The following is a 25,988-nucleotide window of genomic DNA, read 5'->3' as shown; positions in this document are numbered from 1 at the left end:
AATAAATAATAATAATATACAAATCAGTCAAGATTCAAGGTGATCTTCATTGTCTGCGTACAGGTATATAAGAGTACAAATATTTTTTGTTTGGCTCCTGTGACATTGTGCCATTAGAAATAGTAGTACAAAAAAACAATAGTAAACAACAAAAAGCAAACTTCACTATACAACTGCAGCAGTACACCAATGTTCATCATCATCATGTCTAACGCTGGGAACCCACCAAAAAAAGCTCACACACTTTATTGTAAGCAAAGGCAATTGTTCTCGCCAGACCTGGACACCGCGGAACGTCTAGTAGTCAATACATTTCAATGAGACTCCGCTCACAGCTGCATTTATTACGTAGAGTGGAAGAAAATCATCATCTGTACGCTTATGCTTGCTCTTCTGGTGGGTTTCTAGTGTAACTGTGCTCTTCCAGAGTTACACTGACCTTCCTTGGCAACACCTTCACAGACATACCTTCAACAGCATTAAGAATGAATGGAAAGAGCGTCTCAGTGAAAGAGTGTGTGAAAGTGTGGAGGTGTGTGTTAGTATCAGGATCAGAGAAGGACAGCTTTCCTCTGTTCCAGTCCAGTTGGACTCTGATCCTCCAGGGTTTCTGCTTCACTGAGAGAACAGTGGTCGACCCCAATACAGAGCAGTGTGCTCTGTATTCACTATCATACAACATCATTTTCCAGCATTTACCCTGTATCTCTCCCTTCTTCCTCCGGTAAGACTCTGCTAACACTCCTAATGTCCAGTATCTATTTTCCCCAAACACAATATCCCAGCTGTGAGTCCCGACTGTCCCGGAGTTAAAGCCCTCAGAACCCAGGACATGGTAGAAGCAGTCAAACCTCTCTGGGTTGTCAGGAAGCTCCTGTCTCTCTCCATGTCTCACACTAGTCAGATCATCAGACAGGCTGTATACTGGATGGGCAGTGTTGGGGTCCAGAATCACAGGAGTGTAGGAGACGATGTCCCTCATCTTGTCCCAGACTCTGAAGGCCAGGTTGCCCAGGTGTTTGGCCACATCTATCAGTGCTCCTGAGTCCAGCTGTGGTTCCTGCAGTGTGAGCTTGACTCTTTCCACTGTGGTCTTGTAATTCTGCAGGAACGAGACGTGTTCAGCTCTCAGCTCCTCCTCTCTGGCCTTGACTGTATTTGAAAGAGTTGATATATCTCTGTTCAGACCCTCAATCTTCTCCAACATCATCTGACTCTTCTTCTCCTCTTCCTTCCTCAGTGCAGTGATTCTAGCCTCCTCTTCCTCTAGTAGAAACTGATGAAACTTCTTAAACTGTTCCCTAATCTTCCGCTCTGTGTTCTGGGTCTGGACCTTTATATGTGCTGCTGCTTGGTCACAGTTTGTTTTAACTTCATTAAACACTTTAAGTTTCTCATATAAGCGCTTCAGTGATTTCTGGACTTCCTCCTTGTGGTCCAGGGCAGCTTCATCGATGGGTCTGAAACTGTGGTTGGTGTGCTTTCCTGAATGAAGACACACAACACACACTGGCTGATGATCTTCCAGACAGAAGAGTTTGAATTTCTCAGCATGCAGGCTGCAGAGAACCTCAGCTTCATCGATGGGTCTGAAACTGTGGTTGATGTGTTTGTCTGAATGAAAACACACAACACACACTGGCTGTTGATCTTCCAGACAGAAGAGTTTGAATTTATCAGCATGCAGGCTGCAGAGAACCTCAGAGCCTGTTGAAACTCTCTGACGTTTCTCCCGTAAGAATGTCTCACACAGGTTCTTCAGAGCCAGGTTACAGGGTGGAAAAAACATTGAAGACCTTTTATTACAAGATGGACATTGCCTTGTTGATCTCTGTCTCCACCATTCCTGCAGACAGGCTTTACAGAAGCTGTGGCTACATGGCAGGATAACAGGATCTTTAAATGTGTCATGACAGAAAAATCCTCTTCTGAAAAAGACGCCATTTAGTCTCTGAGTGAATACGCACACTCTCTCAAGACAGGAAATCAGCCCTGAAGTTTACTTTCACTTTGAATCCTGCTTCTTGCTAAAGTGCCACTCAGTTGACTGCAGCAGGTTCACGTTTTCTGGATCAGTATTGCGTTCCGTAAGTGTGGAAAAACACACATGGAGAAATTATTTGATAGTTATTTTTGCACTGAATAGTAGACATGCTGTCAGGTCCTGTTTGCTGTTTTGTAGGCCTGTTGACTGATTTTAATGCAGAGCGGTAGGCTATTTATCCAGCAAGTTACAACTGACGACATTTTTATGTTGATTTATGTTTTATAAAGGTATTATAGACCTAGCTCTCTATCTATGCACTGAATGTGGCTGGTGTGGAGGTATTTTAAAGACCTAATGTGAACATATCTTCAGGGAGTTGATATCAGTTTTTTGGTTAATGCAAGACTTGCTGTTGTGGTGTTCAATTAGAACTTATGAGAACTGTAGTCGACTTTCCTGATATCCCCAATGAATCGCAAGCAGAGTTAACCAGAAAGGGAGGGAAACGGAGATGTTTCAGTTCTGTAAGTCCCCAATGTCCAGTCACTGTGCTACTATGAGATAACTTGTCCACAACTGCTCCTCTGTGACGGCACGTGCCCCCTTTTATACTCTGCCTAGCTGGATGTCATCTCGCTCATGTCACGATGACTCAGCCATAACCATATATGGAGTTCTCAACATCACAGCTACACCCAAATATGGTGTACGTTGTCTAATCTGTGTCAGTATGATGTCAGACTGAAACGAGTCAGGTGGCTACATACCCAACCCAATCATGACCATATATGGACTTCCGGGTTAACCATTATGTACGAATATGGAGTCGCTCACTTTAACCTCTTGGGTAACCAAGGTGATCTAATGTGGCCGATCTAGGTGAAATCCTCTCACATAATGAAGAAAATCACACTTATAGCATACCTGTGTTCATAATGAGGACATACCTAACAATAGATGCCAAACAAATATATGAAAATATAAAATTGAAGCATATATAATGCTCTGGGGGCACCACTGCTATTAAATATCACACACATAATAGATATTAAGTTGCAAAAGTGAACCAAATTGACAGATGTATTCTATTCTATGCAAGCATAAACACATTGAACCATAAGAGCCATAGAAAGTGTTTAAGGATGAATATCTTGATAACAAAAAGGAGAAAGGTAAAAGACTGCTAAAGATTGCTATAAATCCAATGACTAAAGACAAACAAAAATATTTTACACCAGAAGACACTGATTTGAGCAGGCCTACTTGAATAGATGATGCCTTAATAATGAAAATGCTTCAATTCATTCATGTATAAGCTGCTACTTGACCCAAATCCTAGTGAATTCAACACTTAAGCCACTCAATTTAGGCCATTAAATAACAAGAATTTACTGAAACATTATGGAACTTTTTCACCTGAAAGTTCTACCTTAATATCTTAATATATAATGAGTATTCCTGTTTTTAGTTTTCATGTAAATTGTCTTTTTTTGTCTCTATTATGCTTCTCATGCATTTACAGTATGTCTGTGTGTGCGCTGATATTGTTTACATGGACGTTTTAGGCTATATTTTCCATGTGAGGGGGTCCTGCGGGCGCAAATCTGAGTTGTTAGGCAAAGGTTTCCGTTTGTGTCGGTGCATGTTGTCCGCCCACCCACCCACCAATTAGGTAATTTTAATATAGGATTTAATAAAAAATAAAAAAAATACTGTAAATTAGAGATGTAGTTTAAATCAAATGTAGCTACCTGCAAATTAGAATGCATGTTTGTACCCGTTGTCAGAGTACTCGTGTTACCCGTCTGTCTGTCTGTCTGTCTGTCTGTCTGTCTGTCTGTCTGTCTGTTTGTGTCCCTTTCATGCCCATAATGGAGATCTCTGTATCTGTCTGGCCATGTCCCTTTTATGCCCATTTATGGAGATCCCTGATGTCATCAGTATATTCCCATATATGGGTATGCCCGTATATGGATCTGTGTTTCTGGACAACCGGATCTCCATATATGCCTATATGCTGTATGGGCTTATTGGTCGGATCGGTGGTTCTGGACAACCCATATCCGACCGACTTGATGCCGGGATTCTCAGCTCCCTCGGGTCGTTGGTGACTCAGTCGGAAGGTTCTCGTCGATAAGTGACTTACAGAGGGACTGACGGACGTACATACATACAGAGATTCCATTTTATTTATTGTAAGAAGATATGAATTGCTTAGTATTTAGTTGTTAATAAATTAGGTCTAATTTTGTTTGTTGATACTCAGTTGGCCAACATACAGTAGTAGCCTCTACATACCTACTATATGCCCATATTACTGATGATAAATTCTGTCCACCATGGCTTGCCAACTCGGATGACACGCTCGTCGGCCATCGGGCTGCTCAATGACACTTGCTCATTAGCAGCTCTCTCAGGCATGCTTCACGAGCCTCAAGGCCTTGCCTGCCTGCCTGTCTGTGATTTAAGTCCTGCATTTGTTATAAAACCTTGCAGACAAGACCTAAGACGGGGTCTAATTACGGCGTGGCTTACTGTGGATCTCTGACGTCATGTGACAGCCTACTCACCATTATTTACACCATATACTCAGTGTTGCCAGATTCTGTGAGAGAAACAAGCAACCAGGGCTAGGAAAACCAGCCCAAAAGAAGCGACTATGGGCCACATGAGCACTTCAACATATACATCAGCTATTTGAAAATAGCAGATCTACAAGCTCACAACGCGTCGCGATGCGACGCGTTGTGAGCTTGTAGATCGGCTATTTTCAAATAAAATATTGCGGGAAAATTATAATAAGCAGATCTGGCAACCCTGCATATACTGTATATTATGTGGAAAAATACACACACAGACAGACACATGCCACGAACGCGCTTCTAGATGGCTCACCCCCTAGGTGCCATGTCGTAATAACTTCCCTGGCAATCGCTTACGCACATAGCACACCACAGGAGGAAGCAGATATTTATACTGGTGTATTCTATTAACGGTTTCATCCAAACTCTCTCTCTCTCTCTCCCGTTTCATCTCTTTTGCCTCCTCTCTCATTCCCAGGGTGTTCAGGGGGCCACAGGTATCAGGGGTCCTCAGGGAGAGAGGGGCCCTACTGGTTTCCCTGGTTTTCCGGGGCCAAAGGGCCAGCCTGGCACCAAAGGTCTTGAGGTATATACATATTACTACTGTGCTGAGTTGTACTGTATGTCGTCCTTGATGTGTAATTCTGTAATATAGCAGCCTTGACCTACTGTAATATTTCTTCAATTGCACTTTTCTACTATATTTCATGCTTTTTACTTTATTATTATACAAGGTGAAGATCATTGGTGGAGATTGGATATTTTTGGCATTCATTGCACTGCTGTATTTCGGTGGTTCTCAAAGTGGGGTCAGGGCCCAGGGGTCCTTGAGGGGGTTCCAGGGGGTCCTCATATAAAATGATTGATAACTCAAGAGAGTGTACAAATGGACCGGCCCATTTGGTTTACACTCTCTGAGTTATGGGCAATCATGACATCATGGGGGTTCCTTGAAACCCGGCTGCTCTTTTAACCAGATGAAGAAATGTGGCTGAGAATGAGAAAAGGTAGACATGCTTGGTTGATTTTATTTGTATTCCTCCATTCAGGGAGAAAACGGTGAAACTGGCCTCCAGGGTAAACAAGGCAGCCACGGGTTAAAGGTTAGTGATGATCATTTTGTATGAACACCAAGAAATATCAGTTGGACTCCATTGCTAATCGATAAACATCACGGATAGCCTGTTTCAGATTGACTTTTGCGTTTTCTTTTTCTTTGGTCTTGGGCCTGAACATTGATTAAATCTTGGTGATGTTAAATGAAATGAAAGTAGGTGGTGAGACAATTGGTACCCATTGGGAAATTAGTTTGTAGAAGTGCAATACACAAACCAATGCATCCAATACACCTAATGCATCACATGTTTCAAATGAACGCAACAATGCTTAAAGACAAAGACCATTCCCCATAACACACATCATGACAGGCAGGTACATTCACATCACACGTTGCATGTACAGGTGGGTAGTTCTTCAGATTAATTGATGAGGGGAAGAATGGGGTTTTGAACCAGGTTAGTCAACACCTTAGGGACCCTGTACCTCCTGCTGGATGGAAGGAGTTGATATTCAGAATTATGTAAAGCTGTGGTCTTCAACAGGGGGTCCTCAGAGTTACTGCAGGGGGGGACTTGAGTTACAACTGTACTTGGACCGCCTTTTTCCCCCATCTACACCAAATCTCAAAAATAGCCAATCTGCAAGCTCAAAACTCGTTTGTTCCCGGTCAGCATCTCAACACAGTCCTTGGTGTGCGTTACCTTTCCTGCTATACTTTCTCACTTGCCAAAGTAAATAAAAAGAGAGGCTGTTTGTTTATAAATTGGAATTGTGTTTGCTAGCAGTTAGTTTCGCTGTTACTGTAGTTTTACCATTAACGTCGCTCCATGTTTCTTGTTTTCATTTTGTTTGTTATGGTTACATGCTGTTTATATCTTGAGCATTGACTTAGAACGGTGATTAAACTGTCACATAAGATTTTAACAGACACCTGCCAGCCAATCAATATATTGAGCCAATATATATTGAGGTATTGAACATTGGATGTCAATACTCGGCTGCTGTCACTAACATGTGAACATCTTTGAAGGGGAACAGAGGTCCAGATGGACGTAATGGAAAACCAGGACCCAGGGGGAACAAGGTATATAGGCCTAACACTCATGCTCTGTGTGGTTTACATTAATGTGTAAATTGTGTATGCATTCACAGCCAGACAGTCTGACACTTTCAGGTGCTACACTTTGCAGTATCCTTAGTGCATTGGTTCTCAAAGTGGGGTCCGGGTGGCATTAATTCTTAACTGCATTTTAATGTGATTATTACTATCAATATATATCCTTAGACTTAAGTTGCTCATCTGTAGCTTCCCGTTACATTTACGGCATTTTATAGCATTTCTTCTTTTAAATTTTTATTAAGCACATTTATATACACATTTACTCTTTACATTATTAACACATTGGGTGCCAGAGGTTTATTAAAATATTATACGTTGAGTGCCAGCATTTCTTCCATCCACTTGCGTTATACATTTCGTGCTGTGAGAAGCCCCGACGCGGAAATGCATGTAAACAAAGCGTGCGTGCGAGACGGCGGAGGGTCCCGACTAACGCCTGGAACAATAATATTTCTAACGCGACCCTCCATTGCAGCGTGATCGCCGATCGAAAACGGCTCGTTTCCACCACATTAAAAAGAAATGGAGATATTAAGCTTTTAATCAAGGAGATAACATTGAAAACGCCGACCGGAAGGATTTTTGACATGGAGCCAGATCCAGCCTCTTCTTCTCAGAAACTCCTTGGGTGATGTCTAAGTTTCGTTTTAGCGCCCCACGTGGCCCACATGTATAAAAATAGAATTGGGTCAAAAACGGTCCGGACCGTTTTCGGCACTTCTCGTTTGGACCCTCAAAAACGGTCCGGACCGTTTTTGGCATTCAATGTGTTAAATAGAGACCCTTTGCCAGTAAAGATAGTAGCCTAATAGGTAATGATGGTTATCATCAGCATTTTGTGTCTTTGACTTTGAACATATTGTTGCCGGGTAGAAATCTTTTATGTCCCAAAACCATTACTTTACTGGATGTGGGAAAAATTACCTGTGTTCCAATGGCTCCAATGTGGTCATTATTTAGTCACATGCTCTTGTTACTTTGTATTCAAAAATGGTTGAAATATGGAGAATACAAGGATTTTGACCAACAACGACGATATGTTATAGCAATACCATGACATTCTTTTGCTGTACATTTGTGTACATGGTGATGATACTGGCTGTATCCGGAAAGACCAAAACTTGCTTTCTGGGTTGTAAATGTTGTGATACACTGTGTCCTTGCTTTAAGAGACTAACCCAAACACAAGAGCATTTTACCTTTTGCTTTCTTTCTCCAGGGCCGGACTGGGCCGAGGGGACACGCTGGCCAGCCCGGTCTATCGGTATGCATCCATCTACTGTAAACTGCCGTCCAAAATGCTATAGAGAAACAAATGTCATTTAGACACCAAATTTGGGCGATATTTCAGCCCATTTTCTTTCCATCAACCCATTAAGACCGGGAACGCATCTGTGTCATTTTTAGATTTCTTTGGCTATTCAAAAATAGCAGATATACAAGCTCAAAGCTGCCGCGCTATGAGCTTGTAGATCTGCTATTTTTGAAAAATCGTGAACATGTGTGCAAATATTTGAATATATATTTTTAAAGCGAACATTTGTAACTCAAATCTCAAAGCTTCTGGGGGTCCCTGGGACAAAACATTTTACAATGTTTGCTTTAAAACATATATATTCAAAGATTTGCACAAATTCTCACGATATTTTAGAAATGGCAGATCTACAAGCTCATAGCGTGGCACCGCCGTGCTATGAGCTTGTAGATCTGCTATTTTTGAATAGCCAAAGAAATCTAAAATGACAGAGATGCGTACTCAGATTGAATGGGTGAATCCAGGAATCTACGTGTATATCTGTGTAATGTGTGTACGTGGCTATGTCCTTTTCATATGTACTTATGTAGATACAGGAGCTCTCCCAAGTCGGTGCGCAAACTCACGTGCTTCTGTTTGTGTGTGTGTGCGTGCTTGCGTGCGTGTGTTCTTTACAGGGCTTACCGGGACCCCATGGAACAGAAGGACCAGAAGGAAAGCCTGGTACACAGGTTCCCATTCTATATCATATTTCAATACCATGACCACACCACTCTAAATACTTCTCCTCTCCTTCACGCCACATTCTGTACCAGTGACTCCTTTACAATGTTGTGTAGAATTAACCGGTAATATCTATGTGTTGTTTAACATTTTAGTTCTTGTCTTTGTTGTTTGTTTTTTGTTTTTAAATACCTTTTGAGTATAATTTAGCAGTTTTTACAAAACTTTGCAATTGACTCGCATATATAAATCATGACACACATTAGTGCAACAATAAATATTGCAGGACAAGCAGATAATGTAACATGTTTCCAATAATTAGCACAGATACTGAAGACAGATTTCCGATATGTACATCAAGAACAATCAATATTGTCCAGAGTTCTGAGGTTTTCACTGGATAACACTGACACCTTTTCAAGACCGTTCATTATTTTATCCTCGAGTGAATTGTACTGTAAGACTTTCCTTCTGAGCGCTACTGTGTAAAATAACTGGGTTAATGGCATTCTTTCCATTTCAGGGCCCGTCTGGTGCCGTCGGCAGTGCTGGCGATAAAGGGCATACGGTGAGATGACACGAGAAAAGACGAGGCCATTATTATTATCCCTGAGGGCTTGACATGCTGTAGTAGCCATGCATGCACACCGTCAGGGGCTTTTCTGGGCATAGGCAACGACCTTCAGAGGGTGGATGAGTGCACCAGTTGACAGATCACTGCATCCTTTTACGTTCTCTGGTCTGTACTAAATATACACACCTCTAATACTTCACCCTTTAAGACCGGGAACGCGTCTGTGTCATTTTAGATTTCTTTGGCTGTTAAAAAATGGCAGATATACAAGCTATGAGCTTGTAGATCTGCTATCTTTGAAAAATCTTGAAAATGTGTGCAAATCTTTGAATATATATATATTTATATATATACATATATGTTGTAAAGCGAACATTTTTAACTCCGATCTGTGCTTCTGGGGTTAGATTTGTTAGATTTGTTTAGATCTGCAAAAAAAAACACGATTGTTCAAAAATAGCAGATCTACAAGCTCATAGCGTGGCAATCGGTGCCACACTATGAGCTTGTAGATCTGCTATTTTTGAATAGCCAAAGAAATAAAAAAATGACAGAGATGCGTTCCTGGATTGAATGGGTAAAGTATAGCGGTGTGTTGACATGGCACCGTGTAGGAAATGACACACACAGCCACACCCATGCACATCCCCATTGGAGAGCACAGTTATAGGACATGAAAAGCAGAACACGTGCATGCTCTTCTACCCCCATGGTTCATGGTGGGAACGTTCTCCTCGTCCAGTTGCCCCTGGGGGCAAGTTCATCAAGAGGTCGACACCCTCCTGTGGAGGGGAAATGAATGGAAGCCAATTGATTCCTCAAAAATACAAAAAATAACTTGGTACGCTTTGGAAAATTGTCAATTATACTGTGAGTCGACTATACTGTAAGCAATGGGCTAAATGTGCAGTACCTTTAATATGGCCAAAGCACAAACTCAGAATTGCATCTATAGTAGCCCCACATAAAATGTCTGCTAATTAAATGCTAAGGAGCTGATTAAATGGTAGATTAAATAACTCTTCACTTCCGAAATTGAACCCACTCAACTAAACACGTTTATGCACGTTTGCCTAATTACCGGAAATAAATCCCAATTTGTAGCACATTTACAATTTAATGATTTCTTACGAGCGCAGTAGATTTCCTTCCTTTTCATCTAACTCCTCTCTTCTTACTTATCTGCAGGGGTCTTCAATATGTCCGTACACGGACAAATGAGTCTTTTGAGGTTTTCTTCAGAATATGTATGACACTTATTTACTATGACACTATGGCATATTAGGAGTCCAACTAGTACTGGTGGTTCTCAAATGTTTTATTTGCAAGGACCCCCATAACTCTGAGAGTGTACAAATGGAACCAAATGGACCCGTAAGAGTTCCTTTGGTTCCATTTGAACACACTCAGAGTTACAGACCTGTTATGGTCATTCAGGGCTAGTGTTTTTGGTAATAGTATTGCACTCATTTTTTATGTCTGTGGCAAAAACCACAAGCCAGCATGGCGATGACCCCTGCTTATCTGTCATCCCTACTTTCTAAACATACACTTTCTCCATAAAATATTTCATTAAGCCCTATGTACTTCATTGACCGGAGTCCCCCCAGGGTTTATAAGCCCCCTTCCTTTTTCCCTCTACACCAAATCTCTTCACTGGAAATAGCGCATTGCGACAAATGTTCGCCCCCCAGAAAAGGGACACTATAAGTTCACAGGGTTAAGTCTATAATCTCTTATAACTTGTTTTTTTGCTGCTTCTGCAGGGTTTTCCAGGGATTGCTGGGGAGAGAGGTCCAGATGGTGTCCCAGGTTCTCCGGTAAGGTTAGATTTGATTCAGTACCGTCTTATCAAAAGGGCTACACCTCTAGGTGTACACTGAGGCAGAGGTGCTATGGGGTGTAATGATAAAACCTTGACATACATTGTGTCAATCTGCTGCTCTAAATTGTTCAACGTGACCAGTACAACTGTTACTGATATGAATAGAAAATATTTACAAATCCTGTTAAGGCCATAGTTTAAAATTCTGCTCAAGAGGCACTAATTGGAACTCTTTCACTACAAAGGAATGTTGCTGCCAAAGGTGGGTTATCATCATTCATTCATAGCATGTGCTATAGCTATGGGTTTCTCATGCAGTTTTCTGGGGTTAATTGGATTCAGAAATCAGGGAAATGGGGTTCATAACATTGAAATAGGAATTATTCTCTGTATCTAACATTACAAGAGCAGGCGGAACATTTCTTGCCAGTAAGTATATTCTCTGTCTCTGCCAAAAAATATATATTTTTAAGGCTTTAAGACCATTTAAACACCCCCCAGAGTAGTTGCTTTCCCTGTGAAATGAAGGGCATGCTTGCTTGTTAAATGTGCTGTCAGCACATGGTTTGTTGTTATTGGTGATATAAACTTCAGGGTGATCTGGCTGACATTCCCTGAGTGTGTGTGTGTGTGTGTGAACAGCTGCGCTGTAAATGTAGATTATCAGCCGCCGGTTATCCCATTTGAGGACAATGATGACTGCGCAGCCATAATTTGTTTATTGCATACCCAAAAGATTTTGCATTTATTTATTACGTCACAGACACACCAAAACAGACCACGAGGAAATGAGAAAATAGCATTCGATCGGTGCAGAAGTGGCTCACGGCAATAACTTCGGTCAGCTATCCTTACTGCGGTGACAGTGGCTCAATAGGTAGAGTGGGAGCTTTGGAAACAGTGTAAAGTAACGAAGTACATTTACTCAAGTACTGTACTTAGCCTAAGTACAATTTTGAGGCATTTTTACTTTACTGGAGTATTTCCAGTTTTCAGTACTTTCGCTTCCACTCCACTACATCTCAGAGGCAAATATTGTACTTTTACTCCACTACAATTATTTGAAAACATCAGTTACTGGTTACTTAGATTTTGATTATTATTACAAAACATACATTAACCACTCCAACCCTATATAGGTTTCGGCCATTTGAAAATAGCCGATCTACAAGCATTGTGAGCTTGTAGATCTGCTATTTTCTAAGTATGTTTTATACATTTGAAAACTTAAAATGGGACATTCTGCCCTAATAAGTACATTTTGATACCAATACTTTTGTACTTGATTGTGTGAATAAACTGTGGCCAATTTGGGTGTGAATATGGGTGAATGTAATGCACATTGTAAAGTGAATCTTTAAAAAAAAATCATATCTTCCCAATAGATATAATTGCGCTGGTTGGTCAGCTGCCGTATTATGCCTACAGTATAGGGAAGATTTGGTTTACACTTGAGCTGAATGGTCTGCTGCCATATTATCCTTTTTTATCACTCCCTCACCCAGGGTAAATAGAGTGCTGAGTGATTAAGTGTGAGTGACTGGTTTGTCTTTGATAGGGACCCCCAGGAAAGACAGGACTTCAAGGCATCCCGGGTCCGCCAGGAGACAAAGTAAGTCAAAATATACATAATCATGAATGTACGTGTACACACACATGCACATAATGCATACAAATACACATTTACACTTACATACGCACACTCATACAGTACACACCAGAAGAATCGTTGCTGTCCGGCAGAAACCAGCTAACTACATTTCCCCCCCCCCATAAATCAGGCTATTTTACACCCTTTACGTCTGTGTGTTGATTAAGAAAATATTGAACCAATAAAGTATTAAAAAGCGCTTCTGACAAAACCAGCTAACTCCAGGCTCCACCCCCTTTTGACCTCCAACCTCATTGTGAGCTTGGAGGTCCATTCAGCTGTTCTTATCAATGATGAACAAAACCGCCTAACTCCACTTTTTTGTTTTAGTCATTTCCTGAAAAATTTACATTTTGGACTTAGCTGGTTGCTGACGGACAGCAGAGATATACATACACACTTATTGCTCACGTACTGCACACACACGCACGCACACACACACACTACACATTACATTTTCTCACTACATTATGCACAGTTATTACATTCCAGAGTTTGGCCGGTGCACATTGAGAGAGAAAGAGACAAAGACATGTTGCGCGTGTGCATTTTAACATTGTATGTGTGTGTGTGTGTGTGTGTGCACGTGTATTTTCTCCCCTTTTTTTGTCTGTCGTCCAGGGATTTACAGGGAAGCCGGGCATGGAGGGACCACAGGGCCCAGTAGGCATGTATGTAAGTGATGCTCCAGCAGAACCTGTAGTACAGGGCAGAGGGAACTATTACCATCACTCGTAAAAGAGACAATGGTCTCAATGTGATTTTACTGGTTAAATAAAGGTTAAATAAAAAATAAATAAAAACCATGTTGACACATTATGCTCTAACACAGTGGTTCCCAAACATGGGGTCGGGACCCCCAGATGAATAGCTTAATGTGCAACATTGTTTTCTCATTCAACAGTAAACACACCAACATACAGTATAAGTGTATACAGGGTATCTGCACATTTATAAAGTTACAATTCAATGACTTACCTTTTTAATACCAAATTGGCCAAATTGTCAATATTACTATTAAGAAGGCAGCAAACATTGTGAAAATAGCCGATCTACAAGCTCGCAGTGCGAGGCGTTGTGAGCTTGTAGTTCACAATCTGTGGAACAGAGTCAAACTAAATGTAATCCCCCGACCCCAAAAATAGTTGTACAAGTACAATTTTGAGGTACTTTTACTTGAATGGAGTATTTCCAATTTTCAATATTTTTACTTCTACTCCACTACATCTCTGAGGCAAATATTGTACTTTTACTCCAATACAATTATTTGAAAACTTTTGTTGCTATTACTTTGTAGATTTGAATTAATATTACGAAACATTTATAAGCTCACAACGCGATGGGACGCGTTGTGAGCTTGTAGGTCTGCTATTTTCAAAAGATTTGAATGCATTTCATACATATGATACCTTGTGAAACGGGACATTCTGCGTAATGAGTACTTTTACTTTTGGTACTTAAAGTATATTTTGATCTCAATCCTTTTTCCTTTTCTCTAGTAATTGTTGTATGCCGGACTTGTACTCGTAACAGAGTATAGGGTATTGATACTTTTACTTAAGTAAAGAATTTGAGTACCTTTTCCATCACTGCCTATATTTTAGTCTGGGAGCGCACAGTGGCCAGTTACTGTGTGTGGCCACAAGGAGGCACTGCTGCAGTCTTGACGGTGGAGAGGCTGTGTAAAAGCAGGAGTAGACCACACACTGCTCCTCTTTTCACCCCCTGTAAAGGGGGCTAGCCGGCGGGCAGTAGACGAAGGCAGAGACCAGCAAACAGAACCAGCATGCCACTTGCACTAACTGCAAGCACTACCACCACATACTGCGCGTATATGCATCACACACATCCTGTGTGCAAAAACAAAGATATGTTCTGGGAAAATAAGCACCAGGACTGTATATTGACAGAATCTGCTTTGCATGTATTTACTGTAGGCTAATGTAATAAAAGTAATGGAATTCTGAGACCTGTTTGGCCATGCATTGAGAGTGAATGGAGGGGAAAAGCACAATTCTGCATTCCCCACTGCACACAGAAGCAACTGAGATTGACAATGTTTGGTCTTACATCATGACAAGATAGCTATACATAGCTATTCGGTGCAATGTCACTGTTGGGAGAATCAGAATCCATTTCAACGAATTTCCTTTATTATCATTGCAGGTAAACAACATGTAGTCTGCAACTTGCTCAACTTCAAATTTTGTAAAAACATATTTTATTATTTTTATTCTAGAGAATTCTGTGTAATACTAAAGGGAAAGCTGTAAGAAATCTAAAATGTGTCAAACTACAGTAAAAGGGAATGGGACCACCTGTTGCATCATTCTCACTGTTTCCAGTGGTGTAAAGTAACTAAGTACATTTACTCAAGTACTGTACTTAAGTACAATTTTTGTATTTAAACATTTCTATACTTTTACTTCTACATCTCAGGCAAATATTGGCAAATACTCTACTTTTACTCCACTACAATTATTTGAAAAATGTGGTTACTAGTTACTTTGCAGATATAAATTATTACATTATAAAACATACATTAACCACTTTAGCCCTATTTTATACCTACCTGTAGGGCAGGCTATTTGAAAATAGACGATCTACAAGCTCACAACGCGTCGCATCGCGACGCGTTGTGAGCTTGTAGATCTGCTATTTTCAAACATTTTAGTACTTTTACTTTTGGTACTTCAAGTACAGTTTGATACCAATACTTTTGTTCCTTTACTCAAGTACATTTTTGATTACGGACTTTTACTTGTAACAGAGTACTTCTACATTGCAGTATTGATACTTTTACTTAAGGTAAATCATTTGAGTACTTTTTCCACCACTGTTTCATATATTGTTTCCCATGTTCCCTCAGGGTTTTCCTGGAACTATAGGCATGCGGGGGTCTACCGGTCACATGGGGCCCACGGTAAGTCCCTGTCGCCACCAGGTCTGACACACACTCAACATTCTGTTTCATAGCAAGTACGATAAGATTACTGCGCTAATTGCCCTCCATAGAAAAATATAATTACCTTCAAATTCACACAATTACCTCTATAGTCAGTGGTGATTGAAGGGGATTTATAGAATTAATTTGTGAAGGGAATATAAAGTAGAATATGAATCAGGCGTAAGCGCAACAGCTGGTGCCACGTTATAATCTCTATGAATGCAGGCGTTTTCAACAATACAGCGAGGCGGTTACCACAGTTTGCACTCTTCATGAGTGAATTGTTGTTTTAACCGTGTTGTGCGTTCTGTCCTGTGCAATAGGGAGAGAGTGGATTAAGAGGTACGCCCGGGACCCTCGGAAAGCCTGGACCTCCAGTAAGTCTACAAGATTCCACATTTGTTCCATATATTAGGCTTATATCTGTCTGCGACTATGTATCTGCATAGCACTCTCTGTCTGTCACAGGTTGCGTGTGTGTGTGTGTGTGTGTGTGTGTGTGTGTGTGTGTGTGTGTGTGTGTGTGTGTGTGTGTGTGTGTGTGTGTGTGTGTGTGTGTGTGTGTGTGTGTGTGTGTGTGTGTGTGTGTGTGTGTGTGTGTGTGTGTGTGTGTGTGTGTGTGTGTGTGCGTGCGTGCGTGCGTGCGTGCGTGTGCGTGCGCGCGATCAGCATGTTCTGACTTGTCTTGTCTGTGTTTTCCAGGGTCTTCCGGGCCCACCTGGAGAGAAGGGACCCCCAGGACCTCTAGTAAGCATAATGTACCCTTCATCATGGCATGACTTCTGAGAACTGTATTTTCTTTATTTTGTAGAATTATAGGATGATGATAGGATGATATTAGAAAAGTGCATTTCATATGAATTTTGTATTTTGGTGAAAACCTGAACATATCCATCACCCATCATTCATTCAGGATACAGGCTATCATTTATTAACATTTATTTTCCAAACGGAAATTTGGTTTCAAGGCCAGCACAGAAACCATGTACAACTGTGTGCAACATCTAACACATTTAGATTTACCAGTTAATAACATTCACATGAACTCATCAGTCTGGTCAGTGATGAAATGCACACGTAGTTTGTAGCCTGCAGGTGTGATTTAAACATCATACTCTCTATATTGCATTGGTTCTCAAAGTGGGGTCCGGGGACCCCCAGGCAGTGGTGAAAAAAGTACTCAAATTCTTTACTTAAGTAAAAGTACCAATACTGCAATATAAAAATACTCTGTTACAAGTAAAAGTCCAGAATAAAAAATGTACTTGAGTAAAAGTACAAAAGTATTGGCATCAAAATGTACTTAAAGTATCAAAAGTAAAAGTACTAAATATTTGAAAATAGCCGATCTACAAGCTCACAACGCGTCGCGCTGCGACGCGTTGTGAGCTTGTAGATCTGCTATTTTCAAATAGCCTAGGTATAAAATAGGGCTAAAGTGGTTAATGTATGTTTCATTATATCATAATTTACATCTGAAAAGTAACTAGTAACTAAAGTTTTCAAGTAAATGTAGTGGAGTAAAAGTACAATATTTGCCTCTGAGATGTAGTGGAGTAGAAGTAAAAGTAATGGAAATTGGAAATACTCAAGTAAAGTACAAATACCTCAAAATTGTACTTAAGTACAGTACTTAAGTAAATGTACTTAGTTACTTTCCACCACTGCCCCCAGGGATCCTTGGGGGGTCCTTAGCACGAAAACGTTAGAGAACCACTGCTCTATTGCGAAGGGAACAGTCTCCACTGGTTTACACAATAAGCACAATCATGTCTAAAGAGCACAAACATGATTACAATAGCCCATATGTTCATTTAACTCAGTTTGAGAATGTGAATTTATTCAATAATAATACTTTTTCAAGACATCGATATTTTGTATTACAATACTTAATGTGTAAGTAATACTGTAATAGTAATACATTGTATTTACGTATCCTTTCAAGGATATCATTTAGAAATGGCTTTTAGTATCTCACTTGTTGCATTTCTTTCACAGGGGCGACATGGAGATCTGGGTCCAACAGGCATACAGGGACCATCAGTAAGTTGTAAAGTCTAGTTTATAGTGTTTCGTGTGTGTGTGTGTGTGTGTGTGTGTGTGTGTGTGTGTGTGTGTGTGTGTGTGTGTGCGTGTGCGTGTGTGTGTGTGTGTGTTAAATATCTATAAAATCAGACACACTCAACCACTTTCACTTTCAAAATCTTGCAAGAATAGCCGATTGCTCACGACTCGTTGGGAGCTTTTAGATCAGCTATTTTTTCTAATTTTGTGTTACAGTCTCGTATGACAAAGTAGCGCATTAAAGGGACAGTTCACCCCCAAAATGACTTTTTTTCCTATCAATTAGTCACCCCATGGAGACTTGAATTCATGGATATTTTTCTTGTTTTTGTCGCATTCCTAAGCCAATAATTTGATGACCGCCAGCGGTTCCGGTAGGAGACACAAAGTGTCTCCTTTGTGTCTCCTACCGGAACCACTGCCTACCGGTCCGCTGGACATCAAATTAATGCGACAAAACAAAAAAATATCCATGAACTCAAGTCTCCATGGGGTGACTAATCGATAGAAAAAAATATGTATTTGGGGTGAACTATCCCTTTAATGTACAAAAAAAGTACATGCAAAGTTAAAATTTAGCAACAATATATTTTCCTGTGTGTCTGCTCCAGGGTCCTGAAGGTGTTCCGGGGTCTGCTGGAGCGATAGGTAAACCAGGTCCCAGGGGAAGCAAAGGACCTCTAGGAGATCTGGGACCCAATGGGCCGCCAGGAATCCCAGTGAGTGGGTACCTAATGTCCGCTGCTATTTTACCTTTGTTCAGAGATGACTAAGAGAATACAGAAAAATACAAACTAAATGCATTGAATTAATCCATTAAGACCGGGAAAGTCATTTTTTAATTTCCTTGGCTATTAAAAAATAGCAGATCTACAAGCTCATGAGCTGCGCTCTGAGCTTGTAGATCTGCTAAAAATACACATCATTTTGCGTGGTCCGTGACATCAATAATGTGTGAGTCGGTGTCTTTCTCTACCCATGAAACCCTCCCAACACCTGACGTGCTTTTGAACAATAGTTTACACGTTTTACATTAACCCCATTCCAGCCATCATTCACTGTGCTATGAGGTTTATGAAAAAGTTTGAGAACCACTGATTATAGCAGCATATGTTTTTAAGGATTTAGAAGACATTTTGTAGAATCCCCAGAAGCAAAGATTTTAGTTTAAAATGTTCGCTTTAAAAATAGATATTATTCAAAAATGTGCACACCTTCACAATTTTTCAAAAATAGCAGATCTGCAAGCTCATAGCGCGGCACTCGGTGCCGCGCTATGAGCTTGTAGATCTGCTATTTTTGAAAAGCCAAAGAAATCTAAAATGACACCGGTGCGTTCCCAGTCTTTATGGATTCATTTATATTCTGTTCAAATTGCTCGGGATGACACGCTGAATTTTGTTTACCAAATCTATGTCCTATTTTCATAGGGTTCCCAAGGTGCTGATGGATTAGGAGGAGCAGTAGGGGAAAGAGGAGAAAAGGTGAGTTAATATATTGATATATATATATACACTTAAACCCCTTTACACAACTGTGAATGTACCTCTGCGATACCCTTGCAGGTCCATATCATTGTCTACTCACAGCCTTGACCATATACTGTATTAAAGCGTAGACCAGCTGTTATATTGGACATATTTTGTCCAAAGTCGTTCAAATCTTACTGGACTCACCTGAATGACCAAATATAACATTTTAGCATAGAACACCTTTTCTTGTCTGTACTTTTAATGACATGCGTGGAGCTGTCCATGGTGAAAACCAGTGGTGGAAAAAGTACTAAAATGTTTTACTTAAGTAAAAGTACCAATACTGCAATGTAGAAATACTCTGTTACAGTCAAAGTAAAAGTCCGGAATTCAAAATGTACTTGAGTAAAAGTATTGGTATCAAAATGTACTTAAAGTACCAAAAGTCAAAGTAGTCGTTAGGCAGAAGGTCCCATTTCATAAGTTTTCAAATGTATAAAATGTATAAAAATCCTTTGAAAGAGCTTGTAGATCTGCTATTTTCAAATTGCCAAAGTTTAAACAGGACTGAAATGGTTTTGTAATAATCATCAAAATATACAAAGTAGCTAGTAACTAAAGTTTTCAAATAATTGTAGTTGAGTAAAAGTACAATATTTGAGTAGAAGTAAAAGTATTGCAAATTGGAAATACTCCAGTAAAGTAAAAGTACCACTAAAATTGTACTTAAGTATACGGTACTTGAGTTACTTTCCACCACTGGTGAAAACAATCAGGGACGAAGCACAGTGAGGCTTTTCTGAAAGAGCAAAGTACCCCACATACTGTATACCATACAGTATATGATACTCTGGTACAGTGCCTAAATGTGTCTTTCTGTGTGAATACTGTCAGTACACCGCAGTACACAAAGCACATATAACTTCATCACATCTGTATAAAGTGTGTCGTAGTGATATTGGTTCTGAATACTGATGTTGTGATAACTTGAAGGGTTTGCGAGGACTGCCCGGCGATGACGGCAATGACGGACAGGATGGACAACAGGTTGGTGCAAACAATTAAAAATACTTTATACAGCTATGGCTGTCGTTTTAGCAAAGCTCCCTTTATTTGTGCAAATGTTCGACGAACCAAATATGTAGAATAGTTACTGAATAGATTAAATATATATACTTTTACAAGGGAGCCCTGTTTGGGACAAGCAGCATTCGGTTGCAAGTTGCAAACATACACGACATAAAACATAACTAACAATCACATATAAACAAAAATGTAGTCAAATAACAGTCGTAAGGCAGGAGAAATACATTTCACACCATTTATGTCTCTGTATTTACTGTAGCTAGTTATATGATTGTTTTGATTCGTTGTTGTTCCTAGGGTCCTCCCGGTCATACAGGTATTGAGGGTCCGTCTGGAAGGAAAGGGGACCAGGTCAGTCATTTCACTTTTAACCCATTCAGACCTGAGGCGATTCTTAAAAATGTTTTCTAAATCCTAACAGTTTTTTGAAAAAAATCTAAAAAAATATTTTTCAAGATTTTTCAAAAATAGCAGATATACAAGCTCATAGCGCGGCACCGAGTGCCGCGCTATGAGCTTGTATATCTGCTATTTTTGAATAGCCAAAGAAATCTAAAGTGACACAGTATTGTACTGTATTGCCAGTGTGAAAGACATACAGGAATTGGTTCTGGTTAAGGTAACACTTGAAACATAGGGCAACATGTTGTTGCATGCTGGTGGCAGAAGTGAAAGCGATTTTGGAGGTGCGCTCTATAAAGGCCTATAGGGACTTATAATCACGCTATAATGCATTATAACAGTGATTATATTGCATCATAAAATTATTATAATGTATTAGAACTCTGAGAATTATAATACACTATTAACAATAATAACAATACATTTTATTTTCAGAATATTGCATTTTACATTTGAAACAAATCAAACAAACAAAGTGCTAATGATCTATGATCCTGGCCATGATGTCTGCGAATGTCAGCAATTATAAAGTATTAATATACTTGACCTTATAAGTCATTATAAAATGATTCATAACGTGTTGTGATTATTCTTATAAAGCATTGCATATTTATATAATATAACTATAATGATACAGTGTTATAAGCATAATATAACGCCTTATAGACATGGGATGAATAGTAGTCACTGAGCAAAATTCTGCTTAATCTTGAATCAGTTTATAGCCATCCCTTTTTGCATGTGTGACAGGGGGACCGGGGGCCTTGTGGGAAACTTGGTGCCCCAGGGACTTCGGGTGAAAAGGGACCCCAAGGTCAAAAAGGCCTACAGGGCCCACCTGGACCAGATGGCAATGAGGTAAGCACACCCTTTGGCTAATCAACCAAGCTTGTGGTTTTCCAGTACAACACTGCATTGACGAGCTCTATTTTCTGCTTGTCTATTCACAGCTTTAGCTATAGTGTCAAACATACAGTACAGTCAATGTAGACCATTTTCCATGAATGGTGTTAATTTGGGGGTCAATATTATTCGTTTGAATGGATGCTCCAACTCTAACTGATATGTGGTTCCCAAACATTGTATTACTTACATTCAGCAGAATTGTGATGCTTCCTTGTTTTGCGGCTGACTACAGACATACAATACAATAAGACATATCAAAACACACAAAATGAAGTGATACATCTGAAACTCTATTGGATCTTTAAAATATATATTGTACTACCATTGCAGGTAAACAAATAAGCATTAAAGTGGTCCTTATTTTTGATATTTCGAACTTGGTTTCAATGTAGTTAATTATTCTGCTAATTCGAAAAAAAAACTACTTTACTTTCCTTTCTAATAATTTCATTTTTTATTTGAAGTTGTAAATTAATTTAGATTCAAAGTAGAACCAGTTGTCGTAACCAATAGGATTGATTCAGAGACTAACCGTGCTGCAGTACAGTGCTCTACACCAGGAGCCCCATTTTGATTGGTCCTCTGGTCTGCAGCTGAGCAGTGATTGGTTCCCTGAGACTCACCGGGTCTGTAATTAAATTTAGAGTAGAAAAGAAAATGAAATCTACTGCTGTCATGTTGATGAATAGACAGAGATTAATACTGTACTTACCTGACACAACATGAATCTGTAAATGAGAAAAGAAAAAAAAAAGGTTTTACTTTTTGTATTTGAACCTTTAAATTGCTATGCCATGGTACTCAGTATTTTATTGAGTTGCTCAGTGATTGTAGATGTAATCCATCTACTGTACTCACCTTTAAATCTCACCAAAAGGCCAATGGCCAGTAGAATCACAACCACACTAATGAGTACCACTACAGGGAACCAGTTCACAGGCACAGGAGGATCTTCCACATTGTCAGCTTTTGGTAGAGGTTGATAAGCGTCTGTCACTAAATCAGAGTAAAAAAGAAAGTTGATTAGATGCACAAAATATGACTTAATACAACACTAAACTGACTGAAATATTCTGTAATAAATGAGACAGTGATGTACGGTACAGTATGTGACAGATGGGAATATTATCATGACTGAATGAATAAAGAGTCGATAGAAAATGTATCTTTACCTGCAGTGTGTCCATAGGAGAGGAAGCTATGCAGCACTGAAAGACATACATTTAGTTAAAAGTATAAATATCTGAATTTGGATTATTCCTAATTAACACAACATACAGAGTCTTTCCCACATTGCCCTCCTTAACAGTTAAATACCATCATGTGCCTGTTCCCACGTTAGATGAATGTAACAGGTACAGTACTTAAGGTGTCTATATAGTAATTATGCAAGACTAGGAATTTCTCTCTTATCTCACTCACTCACTCACTCACTCACTCACTCACTCACTCACTCACTCACTCACTCACTCACTCACTCTCGCTATCTCTCACTATAATGCCATGCTCTCGACCAACCTCACTGTGTGTCTCTCTCTCTCTCACACACACACACACACACACACACACACACACACACACACACACACACACACACACACACACACACACACACACACACACACACACACACACACACTTTACGTAATGTTTAAAGGTACTCTTAAGTGGTATTTCTTTGTTAAAGTAACTGTGAGATAGCTCTATATTCCCATACTACTCATTGCTATAAAGTGTTTGTTCAGGAACAGGGGTCTCCCCGTCTTTCCAGAAATCCAGCTCTTTAGTAAACAGAAAATACATTTGCAGGTTCGGATGCCAATATAATCCAACTAGGAGAGAGATTTCCTGAAGGATATGTGATTAAATAGATAAATAAACAAATAGATAAATAAGCAAGCAGACAAAATTTGGAATTGAACCACTATAGAATTGAAGCTGATAAATGGGTACTCTCCCCTGATTGGATGAAATTGGTGACCCACCTGAAAAGTTCTGTTCACTAAAGAGCTGGAGAGTTGGGGAGACCTCTGTTACTGAACAAACTCTCTATAGTAATGATTACAATCAGAATACATAGCGTTATCTTTTCTTTACAAAAAAATAGTGATATATACTCACAGAAGAGCACACTGGGCAAGATCTCACTCATCCTCATTCTCTCCTGTGGTGAATAGTTCTGCTCTACCACTTGTAAAAACATTCTACTTCCTATTATGACTACTTTTATGATTGAGAGATGGGGGGGGGGGGGGGTGTATTACTGTGTACCCCATGCAGCGCGACGCAACAAAACCGTTGCAGAACGTTGCAGCGGTCTGAATTACCGTTGCAGATGGGTGCATGTGGGCCAATTGCGTCGCAAGTCATTCAACTTGTCCAGTCGCAAGCAGCAAGTTGCAACGCATTTCTGATCACAAACACGTTGCTCACACTGATCTGTCATTGTAAGGTTCTCGGTTCTCTCTCTCTCTCTCTCTATCTCTCTCTCTCTCTCACAAACACACACACACACACACACACACACACACACACACACACACACACACACACACACACACACACACACACACACATGTGCACACTGCGCGAGCAGGGATCACCAACATGTCCATACACGGACATGTCCGTGGCAATTTTTTGCTTTTGAGAAAGACATTATGACAAATATATACATTTATTTAATTATAATGTAAATAAAATATGTCTTCTCTAAATGTTCACAATGTAATATTTCCTGAATGTGTATGAATTAATTTGGTAAAGTGTATTCTAGTAATTAATTACCCCGCACCAACAACATACCTGTCAATTGTGTGCCCCATACCATAAGTGCTGGTAACCGGAAGACTCGCTCCAAAATTCCAATTTTACCAATTTGTTTTACTGAGGATAAGGATAGAAATACGTTTAGGGTTAGGCATAGTTTACTGAGGTTACGTTTAGGAACAAGGCTATAGGTTTATGAATTGTTTACTTAGGTTAAGTTTGGTAGTCACTGGAGGAAGTAGAGAGAATGAATTCCATCTTAATCTCGTGGGAAAGTTAAATGTCAAATGGGTGTTTTTAAAAGTGTTGCATAGCAAGTGCTGACAACTTAATTAGCTATTTCCGTGCCTTTTATACACTGGTTTTAACTAGAAACATGGAGACTGCCATGCTCAACTAAGACGTTTTCAGACTTATCAGAATGAGAAAACAAAGCGACCTAACCTACATTGTATTGAATGAGAGCAGAGTGGAGAGCAACTGTGGTTCAGCAAGACCGATATTTAAACAAGAGATGGGCAATTTCTCCTATGAAAGCAAACGGGCAGGTGCTCGAGCACTGGTTGGTTCCTACTGTATGTGTGCGCCTGATGGAGGCACTGCGTGCTACACAGGTCACAAGTTAAACTGCATGCTACTGTAGGTCACAGGTTGAACTGCATGCTACACAGATACTAGGGAGTCACTCGAAACGTTGCCAAAGAAATTAGTGCTGAATTGTCAGATGTCATGAAAGCTGTGAAGAACACACTGTTCTACTTCACCATTCTGAGGTTCGATGGATTTCACACGGAACAGTGGAAGTTATGTGTCTAGTCAGGAGTCTCCAAAACTGCACAGAGCTGGCTAACAATTTCAATGACGATGTCTGGGTTCAGTGGGTTGTGACTGAACAGAATTTAAAAGTTCTTCGCAAGGCCACAATGCACACGCCATTCACGTTTCTGTATGACGGAATGGAAAGCACTCTAAAAAAATAAGAATATACAGTATGGGGTCCCTGCTTCATCTCTCTATCAGCTAAGGGGTCCTTGACCAGAAAAACTTTGAAGACCCCAGATCTACATAAAAGCGGAAATACGTCATCGAGGCGCAAAAACCTATCCATATATCCACCACTTTTTTTTGTTCTTGTTTCAACTCAAAACAAATCACGGTAATGGCGGCAGCAGGAGCAGAACGAGCTGAATCTGATCAGCAGCTGAATCAGCCTGACAAACCGCCAAGAACACCTCATGGCCTTATCTGAAGTCCATGTTATGAAAAATGCACAGACAGACATAAAAAACACTTTTTTTCCCCCCTAGTGGCCACCTATCCTGTATCCAAATATACTATTAACCTTCCCCATTCTCTGCCTATGGTTTCTTTTAATATTATTGACCACTTATTTTGTATGTCCGTGGCAAAAATCTAATTTTGAGAAAATGTCCACCACAAGCTGGCATGGTGGTGACCCCTGTGCGCGAGTCTGTCTTTTTTTTAACGTTTTTAGTGTACGCACCTGACGAGAGGCGATCGAGAAAAATAGAGCGAGCGAATGGGAGAAATGAACGTAGAGAGTCA

At 40.0% G+C, this 25,988-nt stretch overlaps 2 protein-coding genes across 2 annotated transcripts in view; one reads left to right on the top strand and one right to left on the bottom strand.

The window, feature by feature from the left end:
* LOC308078855 (uncharacterized protein) overlaps positions 1 to 25,988 on the top strand; it is a gene marked incomplete at its 5' end in the record, with an annotated part of 216,942 nt that overhangs the window by 151,561 nt on the left and 39,393 nt on the right. The window contains 18 exons of the mRNA XM_080420199.1: positions 5,048 to 5,155; positions 5,619 to 5,672; positions 6,659 to 6,712; positions 7,968 to 8,012; positions 8,681 to 8,734; positions 9,250 to 9,294; positions 11,067 to 11,120; positions 12,684 to 12,737; positions 13,398 to 13,451; positions 15,646 to 15,699; positions 16,047 to 16,100; positions 16,426 to 16,470; positions 17,722 to 17,766; positions 18,399 to 18,506; positions 19,218 to 19,271; positions 20,253 to 20,306; positions 20,643 to 20,696; positions 21,498 to 21,605. Of these exons, the coding sequence (XP_080276325.1) occupies positions 5,048 to 5,155; positions 5,619 to 5,672; positions 6,659 to 6,712; positions 7,968 to 8,012; positions 8,681 to 8,734; positions 9,250 to 9,294; positions 11,067 to 11,120; positions 12,684 to 12,737; positions 13,398 to 13,451; positions 15,646 to 15,699; positions 16,047 to 16,100; positions 16,426 to 16,470; positions 17,722 to 17,766; positions 18,399 to 18,506; positions 19,218 to 19,271; positions 20,253 to 20,306; positions 20,643 to 20,696; positions 21,498 to 21,605 (1,098 nt within the window). The remainder of the gene's footprint in view (positions 1 to 5,047; positions 5,156 to 5,618; positions 5,673 to 6,658; positions 6,713 to 7,967; positions 8,013 to 8,680; positions 8,735 to 9,249; positions 9,295 to 11,066; positions 11,121 to 12,683; positions 12,738 to 13,397; positions 13,452 to 15,645; positions 15,700 to 16,046; positions 16,101 to 16,425; positions 16,471 to 17,721; positions 17,767 to 18,398; positions 18,507 to 19,217; positions 19,272 to 20,252; positions 20,307 to 20,642; positions 20,697 to 21,497; positions 21,606 to 25,988) is intronic.
* On the bottom strand, positions 380 to 4,408 carry LOC308078198 (E3 ubiquitin-protein ligase TRIM35-like; the record flags this gene model as incomplete). The annotated part of the gene is made up of 4 exons (XM_080419322.1): positions 380 to 1,513; positions 1,643 to 1,796; positions 4,060 to 4,140; positions 4,290 to 4,408. 4 exons carry the CDS (start codon positions 4,406 to 4,408, stop codon positions 380 to 382), a joined length of 1,488 nt encoding a protein of 495 aa, XP_080275448.1.

This window comes from Gymnoscopelus braueri (genome assembly GCF_963280865.1).
Source record: "Gymnoscopelus braueri genome assembly, chromosome: 22".
NCBI lineage: Eukaryota > Metazoa > Chordata > Actinopteri > Myctophiformes > Myctophidae > Gymnoscopelus > Gymnoscopelus braueri.
The sequence above is the reverse complement of the archived record's forward strand: the minus strand, read 5'-3'. Positions and strand labels throughout refer to the sequence as shown.